At 38.1% G+C, this 19,112-nt stretch overlaps 1 protein-coding gene across 3 annotated transcripts in view; it reads left to right on the top strand.

Moving 5' to 3' along the window:
- NAV3 (neuron navigator 3) overlaps positions 1 to 19,112 on the top strand; it is a 621,657-nt gene that overhangs the window by 403,237 nt on the left and 199,308 nt on the right. For all 3 annotated transcript variants that reach the window (XM_046013459.1, XM_046013458.1, XM_046013457.1), the window contains exon 8: positions 5,928 to 6,954. In XM_046013459.1, coding sequence (XP_045869415.1) covers positions 5,928 to 6,954 — 1,027 coding nt within the window. The remainder of the gene's footprint in view (positions 1 to 5,927; positions 6,955 to 19,112) is intronic.

Here is a 19,112-nt window from a genome sequence, read left to right as displayed (position 1 = left end):
ATTCTTTCAAAGAACCAGCTCCTAGTTTTGTTGATTTTTTTTCTATTGTTCTTTTGGTTTCTATTTCATTGATTTCTGCTCTAATCTTTATTATTTCTCTTCTCCTGCTGGGTTTAGACTTTCTTTGCTGTTCTTTCTCCAGCTCCTTTAGGTGTAGGGTTAGGTTGTGTACTTGAGACCTTTCTTGTTTCTTGAGAAAGGCTTGTACTACTATATACTTTCCTCTCAGGGCCGCCTTTGCTGTGTCCCAAAGATTTTGAAGAGTTGTTTTTCATTTTCATGGATTTTTCAATTCTTTAATTTCCTGGTTCACGCATTCATTCTTTATTAGGATGCTATTTTATCTTCCATGCATTTAAGCTCTTTCCAACTTTCCTCTTGTGATTGAATTCTAGCTTCAGAGCATTGTGGTCTGAAAATATGCAGTGAATGATTCCAGTCTTTTGGTATGGATTGAGACCTGATTTGTGACCCAGGATGGAATCTATTCTGGAGAATGTTCCATGTGAACTGAAGAAGAATGTGTATTCTGTTGCTTTGGGATGGAATGTTTGGAATATATCTGGTCCAGTGTGTCATTTAAGGCCTTTATTTCCTTGTTGATGTTTTGTTTGGATGATCTTTCCATTTCAGTGAGGGGGGTGTTAAAGTCCCCTACTATTACTGTATTATTGTCAATGTGTTTCTTTGATTTTGTTTTTAATTGGTTTATATAGTTATCTGCTCCCATGTTAGGGGTATATATATTTAAAATTGTTAGATCTTCTTGTTGGACAGACCCTTTGAGTATAACATAGTGTCCTATCTCCTCTCTTATTATAGTCTTTGACTTAAAATCTAATGTATCTGATTTAAGGATTGCCACCTCAGCTTTCTTTTAATAATCATTAGCATAGTAAATTGTTTTACACCTCCTCACTTTAAATCTGGAGGTGTCTTTGGATCTAAAGTGACTTTCTTGTAGACAGCATATCGATGGATCTTGTTTTGTTTTTTGTTTTTTTTATCCATTCTGATACCCTGTGTCTTTTGATTGGGGCCTTTAGCCCACTTACATTCAGGGTAACTATTGAAAGATATGAATTTAGTGCCATCATATTGCCTGTAAGTGACTGTTATGTAGATTGTCTCTGTTCCTTTCTGGTCTACTACTTTTAGGATCTCTCTTTGCTTTGAGGACCCCGTTCAATATTTCCTGTAGGGCTGTTTTGGTGTTTGCAAATTCTTTTAATTTTTGTTTATCCTGGAAGCTTTTTATCTCACCTTCTATTTTTAATGACAGCCTAACTGGATATAGTATTCTTGGCTGCATATTTGTCTCATTTAGTCCTCTGAATATATCATGCCAGTTCTTTCTGGCCTGCCAGGTCTCTGTGGCTAAGTCTGCTGCCAATTTGATATTTCTACTATTGTATGTTACAGACTTCTTGTCCCGACTGCTTTCAGGATTTTCTCTTTGTCACTAAGACTTTTAAGTTTTACTATTAAATGATGGGGTGTGGACCTATTTTTATTGATTTTGAGGACAATTCTCTATGCCTCCTGGATTTTGATGCTTGTTTCCTTGACCATATTAGGGAAATTCTGTACTATAATTTGCTCCAATATACCTTCTGCCCCCCCTCTCTTTCTTCTTCTTCTGGAATCCCAATTATTCTAATATTGTTTCATCTTATGATATCACTTATCTCTTGAATTCTCCCCTTGTGGTCCAGTAGTTGTTTGTCTCTCTTTTGCTCAACTTCTTTATTCTCCATCATTTGTTCTTCTATATCACTAACTCTGTCTTCTGCCTCATTTGCCCTAGAAGTAAGAGCCTCCATTTTTCATTGCACCTCATTAATAGCTTTTTTTTATTTCAACTTGGTTGGATTTTAGTTCTTTTATTTCTCCAGAAAGGGCTTTTATTTCTCCAGGCAGGATTTCTCTAATATCCTCCATGCCTTTTTTGAGCCCAGCTACCCCCTAGAGAATCATCATTCTGGGCTCTAGTTCTGACATATTACCAATGTCCATATTGATTAGGTCCCTAGCCATCGGTTCTGACTCTTATTCTGTTTTTTTGTGTTGCATTTTTCTGCCTTGTCATTTTATTCAGAGAAAAATATATGAACAAGGGAATAAAATACTGAAAGGGTGGGAAAGACCCCAGAAAAATATATGGTAACCAAATCAGAAGATACACTAAACCAGGAGGAGAAGAAAGGGGAAAAAGAAAAATAAAAATATAAAAATTATATATGTATGTTTGTATGTTTGTGTGTGTGTGTGTGTGTAGTAGGCTGGTGAATAGAATAGAGCTACCCATTTGATTTTGGGTGTATTCTGGTCTCTTAGAAGAAACTACCTTCAAAAATTTTAAAAGAAAGAATAATTTATATATATATAAAAAGAAGGGTAAACACAATGAATGGGTGGAATATGATTGTAAAGATAATAATTAAACAAAGATTCTAAAAAAGGAATCAGTAAGATAAGTTGGTTGAAAGAAGAAGGAAAAAAAAGAGGAGAGAATGTGATCAGGCTGAAGACTAGAACAAAGCCATGGGTTAGATTTAGGATACATTTTGATTACGGGAAATTTTATCCCAAAGTTTTTTTTAAAAAATCCTATATGTATACAAAAAATAAGGTTAAATACGGTGAAGGAATAAAATAGAACTATAACAATGAATATTTTAAAAAGATCTTATCTTTTTAAAAAAGGTATTATTAAAATAGTTTAAAAAATTAAAAGAAGAAAGAAGAAAAGTTTTAAAAAATAGAATAAGAAAAAAATAAAATAATTTTAACTTTGCAAGACTGAAGGATCATGGGAAAAAAACAAAACAAAACATGAATTCTATGCATTTCTTTCCCCTAGCTCTAGAGTTCCAAAGTTCTTGTCTATCAGTCAGCTTGGTCTTGGCTGCATGTTCTTACTGATCTTCTGGGGGAGGGTCCTGTTGCAGTGATTCTCAAGTGTCTTTTCCTGTGGCAGAATTGCACCCCCCTTGCCAGGGGGCAGGCTAAGTTATCTGCTCGGGTTTCCTCTTGGAGCTTTTCTCCCCTGAACATCTTTCTTAGAGCTCTGGAGGACAGGAATGAAGATGGTAGACTCCTAATCTCTGGCCCAGAGGAGCCAAGAGCTTGGGGACCCACTCCTCTGTGTGCCCTCCGAGAAAAGCAGTCAGTTCCTCCCATTTCCCTGGTCTCTGGCTGTGCTCTGTGCTCATCTGGCCTGTGACCAAGCGTTTCTGTCTCTGCCGCACAGCCACGTCTGGAGTCTCCAATCCAGCAGATTCCTTTCGCGTGCTCCTGCACTGGTCCTCCAGGATGAGGAAAGAGGGGATCTCTCTGGCACTGCCACTGGTGGGATCCCTGCTTGAAGAGAAGTGGCCCGAATATGCCTTGGATCATGGTTTAAGTTAACTCTGAGTTGAGATCTCACTCCTTGGCTCCATCTCTGTAGCGGGCTTCCCTGCTCCAAAACCTGGTGACTGCCACACTCAGACACCCCCGGTCTTACTGTGACCCCGCGGGTCCTGAGACAAGACTGTCCCCGCTAGGGCCCCACTCTTGCTTAGCCTCTGGAGCAACATCCATCAGTGGAGCAGACTTCTGAAAGTTCTGATTTTGTGCTCCGTTGCTCCACTGCCTGCTGCTAGCCGGCCCCTCCCCCTGTGGTGTATCTTTACGTTGCTTCAGATTCACTTCTCCGCCAGTCCTACCTTTCAGAAAGTGGTCGATTTTCTGTTCCTAGGATTGCTGCTCTTCTTCTCTTCTATCTCCTTTTGAGTTTGTAGGTGTTCAGAATGGACTGATAACTATCTACCTGATCTCCTGGAACCTAATGATATTTCATTGGCTACTCATCCACCATCTTCTATAATCTCCAGTATACCAGTTTTTAAAACAAATATTAAGGAGGGCTCTTGGGATGAGCACTGGGTGTTGTATGTAAGTGATAAATCACTAAATCCTACACCTGAAACTAATGTTATACTGTACATCAACTAACTGGAATTTAAATAAAAATTTGGCAGAATAAATTATTGAATATAAAATGCATTTGTCCATTCTTGTTAACATAAAGTTCACAAATCATATCATTTTAGGCACACTTAGTTTAAAAATGTTTAACTCACACAAACATTCAACTGATAATTTAACTTCTTTTTGTGTCTCTAATTTCTTTATTTTCTCTTTTTGTGTATTAATTTCCTTTCCTTTTTTTTTTTAAAGATTTTATTTATTTATTTGACAGACAGAGATCACAGTAGGCAGAGAGGCAGGCAGAGAGAGAGGAAGGGAAGCAGGCTCCCTGCTGAGCAGAAGGCCCAATGTGGGGCTCAATCCCAGGACCCTAGGATCATGACCCAAGCCAAAGGCAGAGGCTTTAACCCACTGAGCCACCCAGGTGCCCCTTAATTTCCTTTTCTGAAAAATTATTAAGAGTAGTACTTGTTGCTGATTGGTTTGATTACATATCATTTTTCATGATTTTGAAAGAAACATTTAAAAATAAAAACATTGTAGTTTATCATTGTGAATATTTAATGAAATTAAATTGGCTCTAATTCCTGAATATTATGGGGAGGATATTATTTATAAAATATTTTCATTGAACATTTCATCAAAAATAGCTCTGCATTTATTTATCAATGTCTATTCTGTAAACAGTCCTAAATGACGCCTGTTACCTAGATATCTAATTTAATCATTGATCATTTCATGTTTCAAAAAAAAAAGAAAAAAGATGAAAGAAGGAGGCATTTACAACAGATGAAGTTTAAGGTAAATGACCAGAATTCTATTGCTTCCCAATGTGAATTAACATTTATACTGAGGTCTTTAAACTCCAAGCTCAGTTCTTTCTATTCTATCCCATGTTATAAAATCCCTCTTTGATTTAGTTTTTTATAACTTAAAAATAAGGCTTGTAATCAGCCATTAATCAGTGTTAGAACCAAAGAGTCATAGAACAGTTCATACCATAATGAGATTTCTGAGCAAAAAGTAAGTAAGCACGTGCATTATAAAGTTCTTATAGAAAAAGGCCTTATTTCCATAGCCCCACAAAAGTAGCTTGAGTTTTCACTAGTATTTAAAGTTTTTTCAGATCACTTCAGGAGGCTACAGGTGTGCTGGTTAAGAGCACCAGCTCTAACTTGTGTTCAAATCCAGGCTGGGTGACCTTGAACAAGTTCTGCAGTTTTTCTTTCCTTAGTTTTTATTTATAAAATAGGGATAAAATATCAATACGTACCTTGTAGGGTTCTTATAACGATTTGTATAATATATATTATATGATGCATATATAATATAAATATATCTAGATATAAATGTATCTTTTATGTAAATATATAACATATATATAATATATACAACTGCATATATGTATTATATCTGACCCATATAAACCTAAATTTCAACTTTTTTTATAAAAATTGAAGTTTACAATATTAACTAAGAGCTAAGTCCTGATTCATAAGCACATTCAGTCAGATAATAAGAAGGTGGTCTCCATATAAGGCCAAATAATTTCTCAACATTTATTATACAACATATTTTATATGGCTATGTAGAATCAGTTTATTGCTTTGAGGTACAGCAGTAGTTGGAAAAAATATAAAGAATTGTTTAAGGGAAGGGTAATGTTTTGTCTTTAGATATCTATGACTAGCCAAGTTCATCTAGGTAAGAGTAATTTTAGGAAGGAAAAAGCAAAAGTTGTTTTCCAAAATCAATGGCTCTCAGATCCTGAATTTTTGATGTACAATATGAAAACAGCCATATCACCAACGTGACTGATACCATGGAGCAGGGCTGCGTTCAGCTCACAGGAGAGATCCTTAAGTGTGTCTGTGGTTAGAAGTACTCAGGGGTATGATATACATGACCAAATATCATTAACCTGTTCTTTATTATTTTGTCTTCACGTCCAGATTCCTCCAAAGGACCTCAGCCATCTTCAGGTGTAAATGGTAACACGCAGCCCCCTGGCACAGCGGGGCAGCCCCCCGCGTCTGCCATCCCTTCTCCGAGCTCCAGCAAGCCCTGGCGCAGCAAGTCCATGAATGTCAAGCACAGTGCCACCTCCACCATGCTGACCGTGAAGCAGTCCAGCCCAGCCACCTCCCCCACACCATCGGCAGACAGACTGAAGCCCCCTGTATCAGAAGGGGTCAAAACAGCCTCTTCGGGACAGAAATCCATGCTTGAAAAATTCAAGCTGGTCAATGCCCGGACTGCTTTACGTCCCCCACAATCTCCCAGTTCAGGGCCCAGTGATGGGGGGAAGGATGACGATGCCTTTTCTGAATCTGGTGAGACAGAAGGTTTTAACAGTGGTCTGAATAGCGGTGGCTCCACCAATAGCAGCCCCAAAGTGTCCCCTAAATTAGCCCCTCCAAAAGCTGGAAGCAAACATCTCAGCAATAAAAAGTCTTTGCTACAGCCAAAGGAAAAAGAGGAAAAGAACAGGGACAAAAATAAAGTTTGCACTGAAAAACCGGTCAAGGATGAGAAGGATCAGGTGACAGAGACAGCTCCGAAAAAGACCTCTAAAATTGCAAGCTTGATCCCAAAGGGTAGCAAGACGACAGCAGCCAAGAAAGAAAGCTTAATCCCTTCTTCCAGTGGCATTCCAAAACCGGGCTCAAAGGTGCCCACAGCAAAGCAGACCGTTTCACCTGGCAGTGCAGTAAGCAAAGATTCAGAAAAATTCAGGACTACCAAGGGAAGCCCTTCCCAGTCCTTACCCAAGCCCATGACCACTGAGAAAGCAAGCACATCCAATTGCCCAGCTCCTTTGGAAGGAAGGGAAGCCAGCCAAGCCCCTCCCACTGGCTCCTGCGCTGCACTGGTGGCACAAGGCGGTGGGCAGACCACGGGGAACGGTGCTGTCCAACTCCCTCAGCAGCAGCAACACAGCCACCCCAACACCGCCACGGTGGCTCCGTTCATTTACAGGTAAGATGGCCGCTGTGCGTCCACGGTTGTGAACTCCTACAGGTCTTCCTACTCCGCGCGTCATAACGAAGGTTACTAGAGCTGTTTTATTTTATCATTTTGGAACACTTTCGTCTGAAGATAAAGGGATAGGATTTCATGTTTTAAGAAAAAAAAAATCTCATATGCTCTAGTCCTATTCTCCCTCCTCTTCCGATCTTCTGTCCTCTCCTCCCTTCTTTGTAGGAACTTGAGGCCTTCAGAAGTTAGCTTACTTGTTCTCAAAGAAGGAAAATCCAGATGCCATGACTCTCTCCTGTGTCTATTATCATTATGACTTCTACTGCTACTTTTATTATTAGTATTTTAAAGTAATTCTCAGGTTTATAGAGTTCACAGATATTTTTGTTTTCACCCTGGAGAGAAAGTATGTCATGATGGTTAAAGGGGCAGGCTCTGGAATCAGACACCTGTGGATTAAATGCCCTGCCCTGGTACTTACCAGCTGTGTGACTTTGAACAAGTTACTTAACATCTCTTAATCACATTTTCTACAGTTGTCAAATAGGAGTAACAGTACCTACCTAAAAAGCTGGGAAGAATAACAGGGTCATGCATATGTTTATTATATATTCTGGTACACTGTGTTTGTTAAATGTTCTTTATAAGGCATTGCTCTCCCAGTATAAAATTTATATTACTTTCCTATAGCTAATCATAAGTTCCTAGCCCAAAATAATCATCCACATAATTCTTATAGTTGTGCTTACTTTATTAGTTTTTGCATTATAATTATTTTATAAGGTTTAAGATATGTCAATATATGCTGTATTTTAAAATATTCATTCTACTATACAGTTATAAAAATAGCACATTTTATCTATTGTGTGGTTTGTTTTCGTTGATTAGAAACATGTCAGTTGCTGCTTTGTCTCCATTTTTATTCAGTGCCTTTTCTGTAAGGAAATGCGTAGGGAGGAGTAACTCTGACCTTTCGGCAGGTTGGAAGTTCGATAATAGGAAAGAAATTTTCTGAATAGGAAGTAGGACCTGCTATAATTAAGTAAGCATCAATATTATATAGCTTAAAAGCACATTAAATTTGTTAAATGTATGGGTTTTTTAAGTAAAAAAAAATAATTATAAGGATTTGTTTTCCTTCAATGAAAAACGTAGGTGCTTTTCTGGTGCTTTATGTACTCAGCAAAGCAGGTTTCTAATTATTACATTTGAACTCTTTTTTAGGTCTGCTTTTCTGCCTTTAGTAGCAGCAATTTATTTAAAACCTTTGTCTTTGGGTCAGATGGGAGTCAGCCCTTTCTAACTCCGGAGTCCCTATCTGACAAATGAGAATTTAAGATGTCAAATCATAATTCACATTCCAAATATGTAAGAAAAAAAATCACAAACTTTTAAATATGCCATACTCAGCCCACTCACGCATCTCTAATATATTCTGTAAAAGCATCATTCATTCCAAATCACCACAAATGAGTTTCACAGGAAAGTGCAAATCTAAGCAGAAAGACTGTATCTGCCAGGTTGGCAAGCATCTTCCTGGAAGTAGCAATAGGATTGTTTGTTTCGTTGTCATAAAGTATCCAGCGGAGGGGCACCTGGGTGACTCAGTGATTAAGCATTTTCCTTTGCCTACAGTCATGACCCAGAGTCCTGGGATTGAGCCCAGCATCCAGCTCCCTGCTCAGTGGGAAGCCTGCTTCTCCCCTGCCACTCCCCCTGCTTGTGTTTCCTCTCTCGCTGTCTCAAATAAATAAATAAAATCTTTAGAAAAAAATAATAAAAAACAAAAAATAAAATAAAAAGAGGAAGGAGTACAGCTTACAATTTCAACCATGGATCAGTTGTGTGTCCTTGCCAAATTGTCCAACCTCTGAATTTGTCCTTTTTAAAATGAAGATTGTAAAACTGAGTTAATACAGCCAAGTAGCTAAGTATATGGGCTGTGAAGTCTGCTCATTCTATGATTGTTCAGAAACAACATCTTGCATTGTTGAGAAGATGACCCCAAGAGCCAGTTTGCCTGTGTTGGAATCTTGATAATGTCATTTATTAGCCATGCGACTTTGGGCAAAATATTTAAAGATTCTGAGCCTCTATTCCTAATCTATAAAATGGGGATGATAATAAACATTGCCTCATAAAGCTATTTTGAAGATTGAATTAATATTTATACAGGGCTTGGAACAGTACCTGCCACATGGTGAACAGTCTTCCCCAAATTTCAGATTATAACCCTATAAAGGGGGGTGGTTAAGAATATCCACTTTATTTAGGTGTTTTAAAGATTAAGTAAGGCAACCCCATGTAAAGACTTTAGCACAGAGCCAGTTTCAGAGTGAATGACTTATAAATGTCAGCAATTAGTTGTGTCATTATGAATAATATAAGGTAGTTGGAAATAAAACCATCTAATAAGAAAATTTCATATCATAGTCTATATAGGAGGCAATAGTTCCTGGGAGTCTTTTATAAATTAAAAATAATTTTATAAATGATAATATAAATCTCCTCAAGGTAGAGTAGTTAACAGTTAAGCTTTTTAACTGTCAGTGAAAGCTATTTACATCACAGAGTCTCATAGTTTGGATTGTATGACCCCCTGATGTACTTTGGACTCTGCCTGCTCCAACCCCATTTAAGAATTCTTCCTTCAAAATGTCTGACAGACTTTCTAGGAGCTGCTAATTATTTGATAAGATAATAGTAATAATTAACTACTTTATAATGTTGTTGAGTAGGTAGTGCAAGTCAGTATGTTACAAGATTTATATTCATTCTCTCATTTAAATTTTATCATAGCCTCATGAGAAAAGAATGTTATCTCCATTCTACAGAGGTGAAGAATCAGAGATTTCAAAGGGGGATAGGAGAAGAATAAATGAAAGTAGTCATCTCTTAAAGTCACAGTACTGGTAGGGGTTTGCCTTTGAACCCAACTATACCTAGACCTCTAGTATGCCCTTCTTTGCTCATCAGTTCTTTCTCTATGTATAGAAATATGAAGTATTGTTACTAGAAAAATTCTGGCTGCCAAGATGTGCATAAAAGATTGTAAAATTTCTAATAAGAATTCATTTATGATGGGAAATGCTTAATTGGTTGGAAGTAATATAAATTTAGAATACATATGTCTGTATGTATGTGTTTAAATATACATATTTTTGACATTTAAAGATAAATAATTCTATAAAATAGGAATATAGATGGCTGATGGTAATATTTTTCCCTTTTTCTCAGCCCAGTGAGGTCAGGCTAGGTTATTAATTATTTCTTCTGGGATTCTAATATATGTTTCATAATACTCTTTCTTACAAATTGAATGTCAAAAGTTCTATAAATATGATGTTGAGTTCTGGAAGTTGATGGATTTCATATTAGTCCTACTTCCTATATAATGCTGGGATGTTCTATATTAAGGTTTTGTAACTCATTTGTCACTACAGTGTGAAAAAAGTCATTTGGAACTTAGTATATCTTTATCCATTTAATGAGTGGAGATAACTGAAGTCAAAGGTGAAAATTTTAAGAAAGAGTATTTTAATTTAATGTCAAAAGTTCCCAATATTTAAACCTATTGGAGTGGAATAAGCTACCTTTGTAAGTATTAAGGTGACTACCAGAGATAATTTAAGAAATAATAGAATGACAAGTTGCCATAGTTTAGGTAAAGGAAAAGCACCAAATACTTTTTCATTTATGTGCCCATCACTCATTCTGCCAATATTATGGAATAAGAGTTATGAAGGGTTTTTTATTTTCTTTTAAGCCTCTGCCTTCAGGAAGCTCAGTCTATGGGAGATAACGATAGAATGTAATAAAAATAAAAACTCATTGCTCTTATGGAAGTATATGCAAAAAATAGTATAGAATGGTTTTCCTAAGTCTTGCATGAGGATGGAGTCAGTGAATGTATCCAGAGGAGATAAGACAAGAGACAAGATGTACAGCATGAGTAGAATTCGTCAATGTTGTGGCATCATCCAATTTGACATTCTATAATTTTACAATCCAAGCCTTATGGAACAAGTAGTAGGCAAATTAAAAAGTATTGGGCAAACACTAGTAACTGAGTGACTGCAGAGACTAGAGGTTGGGATGCATGGTTTTTTGTGTGGGAGACTAAGGAAGAAAATTTAGAAAGAATGCATATTTTGTTCTTTAGTTCAGTCACTCTGTCCCTGTACATCTTTTTTTCAGCTACTCCTATTGGCTCTTTCCCCCAAACTTACCCTCAACTAGGTATTTCTCTCCCTTTCCACCCTCCCTGCCGGGTCCAGGCTGTCAGCACCAGTTCTTACGTAGTTTCCAGCGAGTCTTCCAGCTTCCACTTTTGCTCCATTCCAGTAACATCCTTCACAAAGCAGGGACTCTCACCTTCTGAAAGTATAAATCATATATATCATTCCAATTCATGAGACAATCTATTGAATATCCATTATACTTAAAAAAAACAAAACAAAACCCAAACACCTTGCCCACCTAACCTGGCCTCTGTTTAAGATTTTATTTATTTATTTGACGGAGAGAGATCACAAGTAGGCAGAGAGGCAAGCAGAGAGAGGAGGAAGCAGGCAGTCAGTCCGCAGAGCAGAGAGCCCGATGCGGGGCTCGATCCCAGGACCCCAGGATAATGACCTGAGCCGAAGGCAGAGGCCCCAACCCACTGAGCCACCCAGGCGCCTCCCTGGCCTCTGTTTAGCCCACAAGCCACACTCATACCATTCTCCCTGTAGTGCGCTGAGCGCCTCCCTTCATCCTGTGTCTCAACAAACTAACCTATCCTGCTTAGGGGCCATAGTCATAGACAATCTCTCTACCTATAATGACTCTCTTCCAGAGCAAAGCAGGGTACTTCTTCTTATCAGCTCTCTGCTTACATGCTACCTCTTCCCAGAAGCTCTATCCAACCATCTGGTTCAAAAAACATTCAGTATTCCTCTCACCAAATTATATGACATTATCCTCTCATATATATTTTTTTAAGATATTTTGTTTATTTATTTGACAGAGATCACAATTAGGCAGAGAGGCAGGCAGAGAGAGAGGGGGAAGCAGGCCCCCAGCTGAGCAGAGAGCCCGATGTGGGACTGAATCCCAGGACCCTGGGAACATGACTCGAGCTGAAGGCAGAGGCTTTAACCCTCTGCACCACCCAGGTGCCCTTCCTCTCATATTTTATTCATGGAGTTTCTCATTATCTGTTATTATTTTGATAACTTATTAATAAGTGTGATTTCAGCCATTTCCAGCTATAATGTAAGCTCATTGAGAGCAAGTTGTTGTCTTTTTTATTTAGTAGCATAAGGCCCAGGATAGACCCGGGCCACAGGAGACACCAAATAAAATTGTTGAATGTGGCACCATCAATACGGTTGACTAGAATAGAATAGCTAACAAAAATGTGCAATGGAACAGGGAAAATTCTGAAACCTCTTCCTATAAATGAGATGCTTAATTGAAATATAAGCAGCTTTAAAATATTTAAAGAATAAAATATCTTCTCTTCAGAACATTCATTCACTTTTTTTTTTCCTTCCTTTAATGGCTACTTACTAAGTATCTACTCTACATAAGGCATCAAGAATAGAGTGAAACACACACGTCCATATGTCATTTTCCTTTCATCGTCCATAATACAGTCTTAAAGACTGTATTAAAGACTTAAAGACTGTCTTAAAGATCACTACAGAATGAAGCAGGAAGTGTAAAGCTCTCTAGCAGTGAACCAGATTGGATACATTGAGACTTCAAAACATGGAAAATTACTGCTAGCTGTTGGAATCAGAGATAGTTGCACTTGAGCTGGGTTCTGAAAGATAGATTTAGGCATGCAGAAATGAGGAGTACAGGGAAGGAATTGCAAGGCTGAAGGAACCATAAAAGCAGGATAAACACCAGATGAGTAGGGTAGTCAGTGAGTTAAATGGATTTCCTGGGAAAGGAAGGTTGATTGGAGCCTAGTTTTAATAGAAATTCTTGAATATCAGGTACTTAGACTGTGTGTGTGTGTGTGTGTGTGTTAGTGTGTGTGTGTTAAGCATGGCCAGGAAAACTGATGTGTCTTCAGTGTGTAAAATAGATTGTTAATGGAAGAGGACAGCTTAGTTTATACCATGTTTAATGGCTAGAGGAGGGAGAAACTTCCAAACTTTCAGAGATAGCTTTGTTAAGACTTGAATTAAAGGTTCCAATTACAGGAAGAAAGTAAGGAGAATGAAGAGCATAGTAAGAAAAGAAGCTTCATTTGTTCCTGGTCTTTCTCAGTTATTTCTTGGTGTTCTTTCTTGGTCTACCCTTTATGCTGCCTTCAAACTTATTTTCCTCTCCTGGAATTCAAAAATTGTTATCTAAGCTCCCTTCCTTCCCTGTGTTATTTTTCTTACATTACTTTTGTATTCATCATTTTAGAGCTATATTCCTCATGATTGCAAAGGTAGATGGAGTCAAATAGTAAAGTAGATAGTCAAAGAAGGGGAAAAGAGATACCTGTACATTTTTCCTAAACCTCAAGCTTTTTAGCAACCCCCAATAAATTTAAAAACAGCTATTAACAGATTAATAAGTTGCTATTTTGAGGTGCTTTTTCTTTTCCTTATTTTCTGACCACTCATGGTAAATGCCAGGAAAACAGTGTGCTTTGAACATAAAGCAAACATCTAAAGGCAAAGGGAAGCAGAATCAGGAGTGTGGGTAAATACACACACACACACTTGTGTGAGCACGTGCACTCCCCCCCACACACACAAAGAGCCCAACCCTTAGATAAGGCAAGACATTGTTGTACAAAGAAGAAAATTATCATGCATCTCAAAGCTATGAATTAAATATAAGAAGAGACCCTCTATACACATTTGATTTGTAAAATTAGGTCACTAAAGTCTGAGTTTAGAGGTTTTCTTTCTTTCAGATGTCTTATACCATAGCATCATGGGTTCTCAGGAGAAATTTTTGTTGTAACCAGTTTTTGCAAGATTTCAGATTTGCCTAGAAAGTGACGTGGAAAATTGACACTTGCATATACTAAGTTCTGGAAGGTAAAGAATGCAAAACATCAATTTTGAAAATCCTTACTCACGGGGTTTTAAGTTTGGCTAATTTGTTGAACCAGTAAATTGAGTAGGAGGAGCTGTGAATTTACCCAGATTGAAATGTAGAGCAGATAACCATCATGCAGTAAAAGCTTTTGTGAGCCCTGCAGCTACTATTACAGATTATGCTGCAATTGTGGTTTTATGTGAACGGGACATAATTGGTCGTCAGGACGAACTGCAGCTTATTGAATGCTTGCCTTGGCGAGCTGGTCTTTTGCTAGATTCAATATAGATCTGTGCGTCGGGTAGCCGTTGAAACTCCCTCACACAGCAGTATTTTGAAGATGGAATACAGAAACACCACTAGAAGAAGGCCTGTTGTGTGGGATAGTGCTAAGAGCTGGCGTTCTCTCAGCAGAAAAGCTTTATCAAATACCTTCTGTAGTTAGCTTCCAGGGTTTACTGCCAGATTGCCCAATCGAACCACTGCTGTTTCTTCTTTCTATATTTTATGTGCTCTTGGAAAAATTTTAAGCTTACAGAAAATTTGCAAGAACAGTACAAAGAACTCCCACATACACTTCACTTAGAGCACCCAGAGACTTTATTCAATTTCACTGATTGTGCCAGAGAGATCCCTTTGAGGATTCAGGATAACTGTTGAATCCAGGTGTCATGTCTTCCTAATATCCCTCAGTCTGGAGCAGTTCTTTGGTCTTTCCTTGGCTTTCGTGAAGCTGATATGCTAAAGACAGGCATTTGTAGAACGTTTCTTGATTTGGGTTTGTCTGAGATTTCCTCATGTTTAGCTGCATATTCTGTTTTTTTGTTGTTGTTGTTTCGTTTTTTCTAGAATTTGTCACAGAAATGCTGCTGTGTGCTTCCATTGCACCATATCAGGTAGCAACAATATCTCTACTTCCCATTTTGGTGGTGTTAAATTTTCTCCCCTAATTAAGATAATGTCTGTCAGGGTTTTTTACTCTGGAGTTACTTTGCCCCATTTGTATTTAATAAGTATTTTTGTGGGAAGATATTTTGAGACTCTTTATAAAAAGTCTATTGCTTGATCTACTTTTACCCGTAAGGCTTAGCATCCATTGAGATTTCTTGTGGAAGTTAATATTTTACTTCAATAGAGGTCAAATGATTTCTAATCCTGTACATTCCTTGTGCATTTATGCCTTGGCTTTCTTTGTTAAGAAAGAAATACCCTTTCTCCTTCTCCCTTCTTCTCTCTTCAAATTGTGTGGACTAATGGATTCTGATTGTATTCAGTGGATTATAATCCATTGACATGACTATTTTAATGCTTAAATTTTCACAGATTTCACTACTGGGATCCTCTTCAAGCTGGCTTCTGCTCTCATTATTCTTTGAGAGCTTCATTTCTTTTTGGCTCAAGGAGTTCCAGGCTCATCTTGTCCTCTCCCTGTCTTGGCAGCAGCTTTTACTAAGGAGTCCTGATTTCTTTTTGTAGAGAGTGATATTTAGAAACCAAGATCTCACTGCTCCCAATATACGTGTGCTCCCACATACACACTTACATCATTATTTTTCTCAGCATCTGTGAGCTATCTATGATATATATACACAGAGACAGACAGCCCTCAACTTACAATGGTGTCAAAGCAAATATGCACTCAGTAGAAACCATACGTTGGAATTTGATTTTTGCCCAGGCGACTGATTTGCAGTACGGTCCTCTCTCTGGTGGTGCCGGGTAGCAGGAGGAGCCCACAGCTTGTCAGTCAGCAATCACGAGAGTAAAAAAAACTGATGCCCATTCAACCCTTCTGTCCCTATACAACCATCCCGTGTGTCACTCTCAGTACAGTATTCAATAAATTACATGAGATATTCAACACTTTGTTGTAAAATGGGCTTTGTGTGAGATGGTTTTGCCCAGTGGAAGTTAATGTAAGTGTTCCGAGCACATCTAAAGTAGACTAGGCTAAGCTATGGTGTTCGGTCTCTTAGTAAATTCATTTTCAACTTATAATGGGTTTATCAGAATGTAACCCTGTCATAAATTGAGGAAAATATGTATTTTCTCTTTCTCTACTTGTATTTCCTTTAGTCAACTGAGAAACCTGGCTTCCATTATCCTCACTATGTTTTCTTTTCTTTTTTTTTTTTTAAGATTTTATTTATTCATTTATTTGACAGAGAGAGATCACAAGTAGGCAGAGAGTCAGGCAGAGAGAGAGGGGGAAGCAGGCTCCCTGCTGAGCAGAAAGCACGGTGCATGGTGCAGTGCGGTGGAGGCTCGATCCCAGAACCCTGAGATCATGACCTGAGCCAAAGGCAGAGGCTTAACCCACTGAGCCACAAAGGCAGCCCCTCACTATGTTTTCTTTTTTGCTCAACCCACCTGAATCTAACATATCTCCCTTCCACACTGAACTGCTTTTCACCCTGACAGATTTCTGTCCTTGGCCTTGGCTGTCACCTGTCCACCTTCCCACTGGGAAGGAAAGAAGAAAGCAAAACCATTGGTGGTTTTGGAAAGATACTTTTCTTTGCCTTTGTTGGATTTATAAATCAAGAACTGTAAGACTAATAATTAATATTGCTACCTCAGACCAGTTTTGTGTTCATATTTGTGACTAGATCCATATTAAGATGAATGCACAGAAAGAAATATCTTGATTGATATAAATCAATAAGCAAACATCCATATTTATGAAATTTGAAATTTGCAGGTTGATAGTATCTAGGACTTATTTTTGAATTCCTTTAAGTGGTGTGTATAATAGCTGCTTCTTCTCAAGAGTAAAAATTTAAGGTAGTAAAGAACAGAGAATAATATTTCAGGTAGACCAATAGATATTGTCACATTCAAATATTGTGTGTTATTAACTTAGTGAGTGAGGTATGTGTCAGCGAAGGAGAACTTAAATGTACTAAAATAGTGTCCAGGGACATTTGGATGGTATTAAACTGGAGGGTAGCAGTTAAAAAACAGTATTTAGAGGCAGCCAGTTTCAAATACAGAGTGATTATCAACCACCTTGTTCCATAGACAAATTATTAATCTCTAGAAGCCTAAATTTTTCTGTAGCACCTATATTATAAGTTTCTTGATCTGTTCAAACTGCTATCACAAAAATATCATAGACCGAGTGGCTTAAACAGCAATATTTATTTCTCATGATTCTGCAGGCCAGGAAGTCTGAGATCAAAGTGCTGGCACATTCCATTTCCTGGTTCATAGATGACCATCTTCTCACTCTGTGCTCATGTGGCAGAAGGGGCAATGGAGTTCTCTGAGGTCTCTTCTACAACAGCACTAATCCCAGACATCAGTGCTCTGCCCTCAAGACTTAATTAGCCCCCAAAGTCTCCATCTCCTAATACTATCATATTGGAGATTAGTTTTTAACATATGAATTTGGGGGAAGAAACAGACATTCATTCCATAACAACAGGAATACCCGGCCTAGTATTTGACACATAGTAAGTACACATGGACAGAAAAGAGCTTTTATGTCAATCATCAGTGAAGTCTAGATTTTTCACTACTATCCCCTTAGTAACAGATACTAACACTGAGAGCCTGGCTTATTGGCACTATAAATGAATTAAATGGTGTTTTTTTGCTGCTGTATTTTACAGTTCCAATGGGTATTTGTAACATATTGACCATGTTGTAAATGTATAGTAATTAGTCTGCACAGGACATATCTTCTAAATATTTTTTTTTAAATATTTTATTTATTTGACAGAGAGAAATCACAACTAGGCAGAGAGGCAGGCAGAGAGAGAGGAGGAAGCAGGCTCCCTGCGGAGCAGAGAGCCCGATGTGGGGCTCGATCCCAGGACCCTGGGATCATGACCCGAGCCGAAGGCAGAGGCTTTAACCCACTGAGCCACCCAGGTGCCCCCATATCTTCTAAATATTTTAAAGGAACATCATGACACTTACTTTTTCTTTTTCCATTCAATATGAGGAAAATGCGGTATCAGTTTATGTGGGAATAGTAGTTGACGCCACTTAGGTATCCATTATATCTGTCAAGATGTACCCTTTGATTGAAGAGCAATATTGATTTTGAACTCTTCAGAAATTGTTTCATGAAGCAACCCCAAATCCTTTTATTTTATTAGAATGAAACATGCACAAAAAGAGAGGACATGTTGGGAGTCTTCAGAGATTTAACTCAACTTCTTTGATCATTTGTATAAAAGTTAAATCTTTACCAGTTAGCAGAGATTGCCCCTCTGGAGACTGGAGTTAAAATCTGATTCCACTCTAACAAATACTGAGTGGAAATCCTGGAGAAATGAATGGCTCATAACATATGTAAAACAGAGATCTGGACCCATTTACATGTCCATGCAAACCAGAGATGACTTCCAAGTCCTTTTTATAATTATTTAAAATTTAACCTTTCTATGTTCCTTTCCTTGATCAACCTTTTTCCAATGATAGCATTGCTGATGTAGGGAATACCATGGAAAATACACCAAAGAACTTGAAAATAAGGTAAATAAGATTGCCTCTTGTGACTTAAAGTAAAAAAGGATAATAAGGAGCGAATCAGCCAGAAACACACACTGACAGATTCATATAATAAAATAAAACAAAGGTTCCTGAGATAAGACTGAGCTGTCAGAAGCATGCATACTTTTTATAAAAGAGACTCAGGGGTGCCTGGGTGGCTCAGTGGGTTAAGGCTATGCCTTTGGCTCAGGTCATGATCCCAGGGTCCTGGGATCGAGTCTCACGTTGGGCTCTCTGAACAGTGGGAAGCCTGCTTCCCTCTCTCTCTGCCTGACTCTCTGCCTACTTGTGATCTCTGTCTGTCAAATAAATAAAGAAAAATCTTAAAAAAAAAAAAAAAGAAAGAGACTCGGACAGGGGTGTGGAGACGGCTGATGGTACAGAGTACCAGGTCTTACATACTGAGGAAGATAGCCACAGTCAGCTCCTGAGCAGTACTTTTTAAGATCTGTTTGTTTAGAGCAAAGCAAAATTTGTACTCTCAAAACACGTTCTGAATATGCTTTTGCTCCATGCAGATTTTTCCAGAGGGAGATACTGTGAATCTTTGTAACTAACGTGACCACAGGCATTCAGGCTCCTATAACAGCTGCTGATCTTATTCTATTAAGAACCAATTG

This window comes from Meles meles, chromosome 7, assembly GCF_922984935.1.
Source record: "Meles meles chromosome 7, mMelMel3.1 paternal haplotype, whole genome shotgun sequence".
Lineage (NCBI taxonomy): Eukaryota > Metazoa > Chordata > Mammalia > Carnivora > Mustelidae > Meles > Meles meles.
This window is presented reverse-complemented; position numbering and strand designations above follow the sequence as displayed.